At 35.9% G+C, this 9,531-nt stretch overlaps 1 protein-coding gene across 1 annotated transcript; it reads left to right on the top strand.

The window, feature by feature from the left end:
- The first annotated feature begins 1,176 nt into the window (after positions 1-1,176).
- LOC106672056 (zinc finger protein 845-like) lies at positions 1,177-6,143 on the top strand. Its single transcript, XM_014403162.2, has 9 exons — positions 1,177-1,347; positions 1,632-1,845; positions 1,900-2,039; positions 3,993-4,099; positions 4,163-4,343; positions 4,404-4,509; positions 4,770-5,212; positions 5,271-5,637; positions 5,704-6,143. The coding sequence occupies exons 1-9, from the start codon at positions 1,327-1,329 to the stop codon at positions 6,039-6,041; spliced, it is 1,917 nt and encodes a 638-aa protein (XP_014258648.1). The 5' UTR covers positions 1,177-1,326; the 3' UTR covers positions 6,042-6,143.
- Positions 6,144-9,531: the final 3,388 nt, after the last annotated feature.

The raw sequence follows: 9,531 nt of genomic DNA, 5'->3' as shown, positions 1-9,531 counted from the left end.
TCACTGTGGGGTGATGAACCTATCTTTGTTGTGTCCTATCATCCTGGTCCGCTTAATCTCTGTGTTTTGTTGTTTCGGCCATCTTCAGTTATGCGATATTTTTAAATGCTCACTTTTTCATGTTGGTTTATCTTTGCCTGTCGTGATAAATTCTAGATTTTTGTGAGGGATGTGATCGGTGTTGTATATTTTCAATATGCATGTACATATTTATATTCTATCTATCAATCAACTATCTATGTATATGTTCATTTGAAATGAATTCATATCATCAACACTAAAATAATTTATTTATATTAAAATAATTATTCTCTTTGATCTCTCTCTCACTCTCATTCTCTCTCTCTCACTCTCTCTCTCTCTCTCTCTCTCTCTCTCTCTCTTTCTCTCACTCACTGTTCATTTGTTTAAAACTGGCATTAAATGTATTTTCAAAAAAATTTGTGTCTGAATGATTGAATGATTTATAACTTACAAGAACCTAAATTATTGATATCTATCAAGCACACATAAAATCTATGTGCCTGAATGATTGATATTCATAGAAAAATTCAGGTTATGCTGATATCTATTGCTTTTTATATCAAAATCATCAGTTTAAAATGACTAAGACTAATTTATACTTTACAAAAACCTACATGATTGATATCTATCAAGCTTAGATTTATCAACACACAAGAAAAAGATTGTTTACGAATGATTGATATTCATAGTAAAACTCAGATAATGCTATTATTTGTGTAACAAATTATCAGTTTAAAAGGGCTAAGATTTATAGCTTGCAATAATCTGAATGATTGATATCTATCAAGCCGAGATTTATTAACGCCCATGAAATGGTTTTTTTTTATGCCTGAATGATTGATATGCAACGTAAAATACAGATAATGCTGATATTTATTATTTCTGTAACAAATCATCAGTTTAAAAGGGCTAAGATTTACAGTTTACAGACCGAATGATTGAGACGTGTTCGATAGTAGAGAACGAGAGTAAGTGTGCAAATCGATTAATGATTTGTTTTTGTATATTTTTAAATTTCTAACTGCGCTTAAAATTAAACTGATTCTTTAATAAAATATTTGTAATAAATGGTATTATTGTACGCGGGATCACATTGGAAATTGAGTTTTGACTTTGTAATCAGTTGCCTTCATCGGAGTGTATCGATTGATCGAAAGACGCCCGTCCAATAACGTCTCTTTATCATCATCTTTATCATCATCAGAGGCTGTAAGTAAACAAATGTGCGGAAGAGGGTCCTGGAAAGGGCCGAGGGAAATGCGGCCGACGCCAATCCCGACTGGGATCCTCTGAGGCAGGGCCATGGATACCGAGGAATTACAGGTGATGATGGGCAAGAAAAGAAAAAAAAAATCGTCTGTTTTACTGTTGGCACGATGAAGTAAACAATGATATTCCTAAAAAAGATTAAAAAACATATTGTGACATCCTTTTGGATTTTCTTGTGTATAAGTATTTTCATTTTTAATTGATTTACTCCATATATAATGGTCTGGTTTTAAACAAGCTTTATATTTTTCATATATAATATAGTAATATCCTTTAAACTGGTATTTGTTTAAAAATAAAAAATAAGCTTTCTTCAGATGTATGTTTGGTTTGATTAGATTAAGTGCCAAGAGCCGCTATTATGGAATGGCCTTGAAACGCAGACCGGTACGAGGGATGAAGGCATCCTCCGTCAGGCGCTTCTCTCACCTGAGAAAGAAGGCCAGAAGGACGGCACAGAGGTGAGGGTGCGGATCGAACAGTTGGACACCATGAAGAAACGCCTCGAAGAGAGAGCGTTTTTCGACAGCGAAGTCACAATTGAAGCCAACGGTAACATAAACCTCGTATTTTTATATAAAATATTTATTTAAATAATTTTCCCAGGCGGGTTGGTGCCGGAAGGCAGCGAATACACTGTGCACCTCCTGTCTCAGATTTCTTCTTCGATACTGCCGACGATGAGTTCCAGCCAGGTCTCGTCCGTTTTATCCGCCCTCGAGCCTCATGCCAGTTTCGAGCCAAAGGTTCGTCTATTTCAATCCGTAAAATATTCTTAAAAAAAAACAGATATTAACGCGGACAATACTGTATTCTTATCAACACACCCCCATCTTATCCCAGTCATAGAAACAAAATACCATCTGAACTTTATTACTGATTGGTGCAATCGATGGCAGATTAGGTTGAAATTAGGTTTATGTTCAAATGTCAGACCTGTCCATCAGTGCACATTAACAACAAGATAATACGACCATTGAATCAAGTTCGCTACATTGGGCTTTATTCAAATAGCAGACTTATTAAAACGACAAAAACTTAACAAAAGATATTTCTACGCAGACAACTACTGGGACCAAAATCATCATTAAGCATACCTAACAAACTATCAGCTTCTCATCAGACAGATTTGACAGAATCAAACTATGGCGCTCGGCCAAATCAACCAACATCCAACGAATTCAATCCTTTCAATCTAAAATTCTCCACCGTATCCTTACCTTAATGCTGCCTCTATGTCAGTCATACGCTTTATAAAGATCTTAAAATCATGAACCTTTCGTGAAAGATCTTAACCGAACACACTTCCTCAATTTCCAATTTAAACTATCCCTTCACCCTAATCTACTAACCCAATAACTTTACTCAATGTCCCATCCTTACAATCCGTTTAAAACAACGATGGCCTCATGTCTATCTTAACCCGTCCAATTAAATAAGAGATTTTCCCAATGTATCGGATTGGTGCAAAATAAATGCAGGTTTTGACAATTTGTTTTATTTTTGCAGGTGCTTGTCATGTAAACAAAGTTAAATCTTCAAATCTAATTTATGGATTATAATAAATACTTTGAACTGCTATCTTTTATACAAAACATTTTAGATTTTATTGAATTTGATAAGAGAGAGGACCTGCGAAATTAAATATGTACAAACTAGATTTTCGTCAAATTTATTTGTACAAATTTAAACTTGGATGAAGTTTGGCCCAAATCGCGTGTAACATCAATACAGTTTATGGGGAGGGAAGCATTGGCGAATGCACAGTGCAGTGATGGTTTCAGCGATTTCACCTTGGAGATTGGTCACCAACTAAAAACGTTGATTGAAGAAAATTCTTATAAGACAAAGACCACTCAACCGTTGTTTTTCATCTGGAACAAATTGGTTAATTAATGAAGCTCGACAAATGCATACCATATGAAATAACCGAAGCCCAAAAATTGACCCTTTGAACTTTACATGTCTTTTTTGTTGCGCCTCCAAAATGATCCATTTCTCAATCGGATCATCACATGCGATGAGAAATGGATTCTGTGCAATAACAGGAGGTGTACAGGTCAGTGGTTGAATAAGGATGAAAAGCCAGAACACTTTCCAAAACCAAATCTACACAAAATAAGTTATGGTGACTGTTTGGTGGTATACTGCTAGGGTTTTCACTATAATTTCCTGAATTGTGGTGGAACTATCATAACAAAGAAATATTACAAAAAAATTGACAAAATGCACAGAAAACTGCAACATCTTTGCCTAGAATTGATAAACTTTGAGGGGCCGATTCTTCTTCACAACAATGTCAGACTAAAATGCCAACCCTGTGGAAACTTAAAGACTTGGGATATTACCTTACCCACCTTCCAAATTCACCCAACTTCTCGCCTACAGACTTCCACTGTTTTAAGCATTTTGATCACTTCTTAGGGGAGGAGGCGGTGAAGCCGAAAATGCCTTCTTAGATTTTATTATAAGTTGAAATAAAGATTTTTATGTCAGTGGAATAAAAGCGCTTATTACAAAATTTGCAAAGATGTATAGATTGTGATGGAAAATATTTCAAATAAATTTTCTTTATTTTATAAAAATTGAAAATAGTTTTGATTGCCTTTTCAAAGCCTGCATTATTTTTGCACCAGCTCAATATATTTTGTACATATAGCAATAAATACAATAAATAAATTAAACTAAAATTTATTTAGAATATCATCCCGAGGGAGAAATCGCCAGGGCAGGTGCTTTCTGAATTTTTAAAACTCGACAGGCTTTACGACAAAGAAGAAAAGGACAGGAAAAACAAACCTGTAGAGTGAGTCTATTTTTAACATTTCCACAATGATAATAAATTTTTAATAAAAAATTTATTTTATAGATGCGTCCAGATGCAAGTGAACAAGATTTCTTGGTTTAAATGTCCAGCCTGTGCATTCCTGTCTTTGAGGCAGGAAAGCGTCCTGTGCCATTATCGCGAGGCTCATGATGGGGCGGATTTTCGTGTAGAGCTGAAGTGCATCGGCTGCGCTCTTGAGTTCAAATCGGCCCAGGCGCTCACTGTAAGATCATTTTGCACTCGATGATCTCAGAAAAATTAATTTTTTTTAATCAACTTACAGTCCCATTTCATATTTGACCACCATACACCTCCAGGTGAGGCTCACGACCTTTTAAAGATGACAGTAGAAGTGAATAAAATTTGGGAAGAGGAAGAGAAAACTAAAGGTACGCTCAATTTAGACATTTTTTATATTACTTTAGATTTTTGTTAACAGGGGTTGACAATAGCAACAATCATATCAACCCCCGGGGTGCCTGTTGTGCTTTTGGAAAAAAAATATTTGTAAATATTTTGTACTCAAATACCCAAATTTTTGGATTGCAGTAATTATATAACTTATAATCGATTCATAAATATTTTTTATTTATTTTAACAAGAGAATCTAGTTTCTCTGTTGCTTTCTTTAACTGTTCTTTTTGTCTAGTTTTAGATGAAGAGCGTGAGAGAGAATGTGATAAAATACTCAAAGAAAATGGCGATGATAAGTTAGAAGTCGAGTCCAAATGCGAAAAGTTGCCAAGCTCAAAAGCTGAAAAAACGCTCAAGTGCGGAATCGACCGGTGCTCGGTGAGATTTGCGTCCTTTGAGAATCTCCGTTATCATCGTTCATGCCATCTCGGCGGTTCGGCTTGGAAGTGTCCGGAATGCTCGACTGTCTTTCAGAGCTGGTCGAACCTCGCCAACCATGCCTGGAAGGCACACGCAATCGACCTCGAGCTTTACGCCTGTGGCGAATGCTCTTACAAGACGGACAGCATGTCCAAGCTGTTAAACCTCCACAAGCGGATCCACGGCGAAGAAAGACCGTTTGGGTGTGAAACATGTGATAAACATTTCAAAACCAAAAAACAACTTCGAAATCACAAGGTATCGATAGTGTATTCTGTTGAAAAAATTAAAACATTTCATTCAATACTTGATTTAGGTCATTCACAAAAACAAGACGGTACAGAGGTTAACACTCAACTGCAGTCTTTGCAGTCGAACATTCCGAGACCCAAAAATGCTCAACAACCATATGGATTCCGTACATAAAGGATTGAGACCGTTTTTGTGCAGCACGTGTGGCTATACGGCAGCGAGTCGCAGTTCGCTCCGTATGCACGCGAGAGCCCACTCAGGCGAAAAGCCGTACAAATGTGTAGATTGCGACTATGCCACATCTGATCACAACTCTTTACGAAGGCATAGAATGCGCCATACGGGGGATAAACATTATAAATGTCCGCATTGCCCGTATGCCTGTATACAATCAACTACTTATAAAGCACATCTTTATAATAAACATCCAGGTAATTGTTTAAAAAAAATAAATAAATAAATAAAAAACCAAGAAATTAACTAAATATTTTGTTCAGGTAAAGATGAAGGTCTTATGTTTTCGTGCAGCCTTTGCCCTTTTAAAACAGTTAATAAAGAGAACTTCTTGACTCACACTTCCTACCACGCCGTAAGAGTCGACGTTGGCAAACAAGAGGCAAAAACGCCGACCATATCCGAAATTGAGTTCAGCTTACATGACTTCGTGAAAAATTCCAGCCCCGACCAGCAGAGCGTGAAAAACGCGAATCACATCGAAGACGAGGAAACGCCGAGCGGGACGCACTTCCTCTCACCCAGGGTGAAGATAGTCAAATCTGAGGTGCTTCTCAACGACCGCATGCTTTCCGAATCAAGAGTCCCTGGTGAGGACTGAACCCAAACCTCTTATTTTTTGTACATATTCGCTTTATTTATTATTTGTACATAAAGGACTGACAACAAACTGATCGTCTATAAAAAAAATATGTGTCTTCCAGAAAAAAAAAAAAAAAAAAAATACATTTTTAATAATCTATTCTCTTTTATTTCTCCTCTTATCGTTTCCAACCCTCAAATACCTTACACATAAATTGTCCTCAATTCCAACAGCAAATTCGCTGTACAGGGATCAGGAAGATTTTTCTTTTTTAATGACCTAAGTTTATGGCATAATAGCCAGAGTACAATTCCATTCATTATTTCATCGTTTTTAGTTGAGGGGGAAGGATTGAGTGAAAAAAGGGCCATGGGCAATGGTGGGAATAGACCACCCATAAGGTCTATGAGCCGAGAGTCTATCACACTGACCACTCGGCTACCACGATCCCCCTCGTTTTCCAGTTTGGAATAGCCATAAACTTTTGCGTTTTATTTTAGATCACTGTTTCTATTTATCTACATTTGTTTAAGTTCCACTTTTAGCATAGTTTCCGGACAAATAGTGTGGTAACAGCATCTTCTTTTCCTGCAATTTCCTAGTTGTTTTGCTTTCTTTTAATCATATTAGGTCTCTCTATCTCTCCCCACATTTGGGTGACACTATTAAATATTTACTGATGACATTAGACACACATCAGATCATATTGGAGCTGACGGAATATGCCCTTGACATTTTACTGGATTTTTCCTGTTTGGAATTTCATAGGAAGTCTGTATGTACATTTTAGTGGTGATGAGTTCAGTGTACTTCTATTGTATTTGAAGCATTCCATATCATTTTAGGATAGCGTATTTTTTTCCTAGGCTGTCTAGCTGCCGTGCGAGTTCCAGTGCCTTGGAATTTTGATAGACAAAATTTGGCTCTCCTACTGGAAAATTCTGGCAATCTATCATATTTGATGGAACTTTTGGGATTCTTTATTATTTTTAATTGTCCTTTGACACAGAGTGAAAAGTCTGTGATTCATATGCACAGTAAGACCATGGTTTCACTTTTTGCAATTGATGTTGCTTGTTCGGTAATATTAGCTGGGAAGAAATTCTTTCAAACATTTCAACAGTGTTTCTGTAAATCTCCTTCAAGACATCATTGTTTGCATTTCTTGTATTCATTAGAGTGAAGAATCTAAACCAACATGTAACTACATATTTTAACCTAACCTAAGTTTGGCAGGTCTCATGGTACTGGATATTCTGCTTAGGATCTGCCATCATTCATACTAATAAATACATTCACACTAACTATTAACTTTCAAACTATATCTACAATTAAAAATTTGGGAGGCACCAGGTTTTTTTTTTCTTTTTTTTTTTTTTGAGTATATACAACTAACCTAGGTTGACGTGCCCATGGGGAATTATATATTCTACTGTGGACTCACTCACACTAGACATTCAATCTGATAAATGCATTCATAAAATGTGTAAAGATAAAATTTGGAAAATCTAGGATATTTGATATTTTGATAAAGTGCCTCCCCCCTTTACCCTGAACACAATTAACCTAAAAACTAGCCTGATTTAGTGAGTTTGTTGGGTACTGTATATTCCACCACAAATACACACACATATATACACATGCTAATTCAGGATGATAAAATAACTAACCTAGTTTGGTGGGTGAGACCACTTAGGTGCCTGTTGTTGTTGTTAACACGGTAGAGCACGAAACAACAGAATGCAAAGAACTAAATTTGCAAAGAAAGAAATGCAGCATCCCAGTGACTTCAGTGACAGGAGGCACAGATCACTGATCAAGTACCTCAGGGTCATAAATATTTTTAATTGTATATAGATATAGATCTTTGTACCTTCATATATGTGATGTGTTATTGATTGTAATGAATGTACTTATTTGCGCGAAAGGAGGGGATTATGCCCATTTTCCTCAAGTAATATTGAGTTAGTGAGATTGAATTTTGGTATGCATGTTATCTATTAGCGTGAATGGCAGCCCTTATCCCCAATTTACCCCAAGAAATATTGATTGAGTAATCTGAGGTGAATAAATGTGTAAATATTACTGAGTACTATGGAATAGTATGAATGAAGCCTGGTGTGTTAATGTATTTTATTAGCATGAATGGCTGGGCATATCCCCAATTACTCTGAGGAATATCGTGTACTCTGAGGTAATAAAATTAAGTCTGATGTGTTAATGTAATTTATTAGCATGAATAGAGGGGCCTATCCCCAATTACATCAAGGAATATTGATTACTTTGGAATAGTGCGAAGTCTGGTATATTGATGTAATTTATTATTATAAATGCCTGGCTGGGCATATCCTCTGAGGAATATCGAGTCCTCTAAGGTAATATAAATGAAGTCTGGTGCGTGATTGTTATTTATTAGCGCGAATGGAGCAGCTCATCCACATTCTTGGAATATTGTAAACGAAGTCTGGTGTATTAATGTAATTTATTAGCATGAATGGCAGGGCTTGCTTATTCCCAATTACTCTGAGGAATATCATGTCCCCATATAAATGATGTCTGGTATGTGATTGTAATTTATTAGCTCACCCTGAAAATTTACTGCTAAAATCGGTCCTGATAGACATTTTTTCTTTTTTTTTTAATGTTATAGCATTTAAAAATATGTTTTTGCTTCTTTGAATTTAAATTTACCTTGCGTGCACACAAAAACATTTGCGGATGCATTCTAAAGTGCTTTCTCTTGTGAAATTTTGCACACATTATGATAACTTACAATTGATTAAAGTTTTTAGTTGAGATAAAAAAGTCAATGGCACGAGCGGGATTCGAACCCACGATCTTCGGCTTGATACGCCGCTACTCTACCACTTGAGCTATCGTGACCTCGATCCACTCGGACACCAACTTCCCATCTCAATCTCACCTTTTGAATTTCCTTCCTTTTTGCCATTTTCAAAAGGTGGGGTTGAGATGGGAAGTTGATGTTCGAGTGGATCGAGGTCACGATAGCTCAAGTGGTAGAGCAGTGGCGTATCAAGCCGAAGATCGTGGGTTCGAATCCCGCTTGTGCCATTGACTTTTTTATCTCAACTAAAAACCTTAATCAATTGTATGATATTAATTGGTCAAGCGGACCATGAAACTAGTGAATTTAGAAAGGAATTATCATAACTGTTACTTCCTTCAATAGGTATAAAATATGGTAATAAAATAAATTATTTTTTGGTTATGACAATGAAATCACACAATCCAAGGTAATCTATTGAAATAGGTATACGTAAAGGTGTAGTTAGAAAGTGGAATTATCGCAGTGATGATTTTTAAATTTAAAAATAAATTTCACAAATCAAATATTATAAATCCTTACTTATCTTGTAATTGATAACAATTTAAATTCATTTGATACGATAAAATTTATCTTCTCTTTAAACAAGCGCATTTGTCAACTTATATCTTATGTATTTGCAAACAAAGACAGTGTTTGTTAATAATAACTGAAAATAATAAT

This window comes from Cimex lectularius, unplaced genomic scaffold (assembly GCF_000648675.2).
Source record: "Cimex lectularius strain Harlan isolate CLEC.00 unplaced genomic scaffold, Clec_2.1 scaffold170, whole genome shotgun sequence".
NCBI classification, from domain to species: Eukaryota; Metazoa; Arthropoda; class Insecta; order Hemiptera; family Cimicidae; genus Cimex; species Cimex lectularius.
Note: the sequence above shows the minus strand (reverse complement) of the source record. Positions and strands in the feature narration are given on the sequence as shown.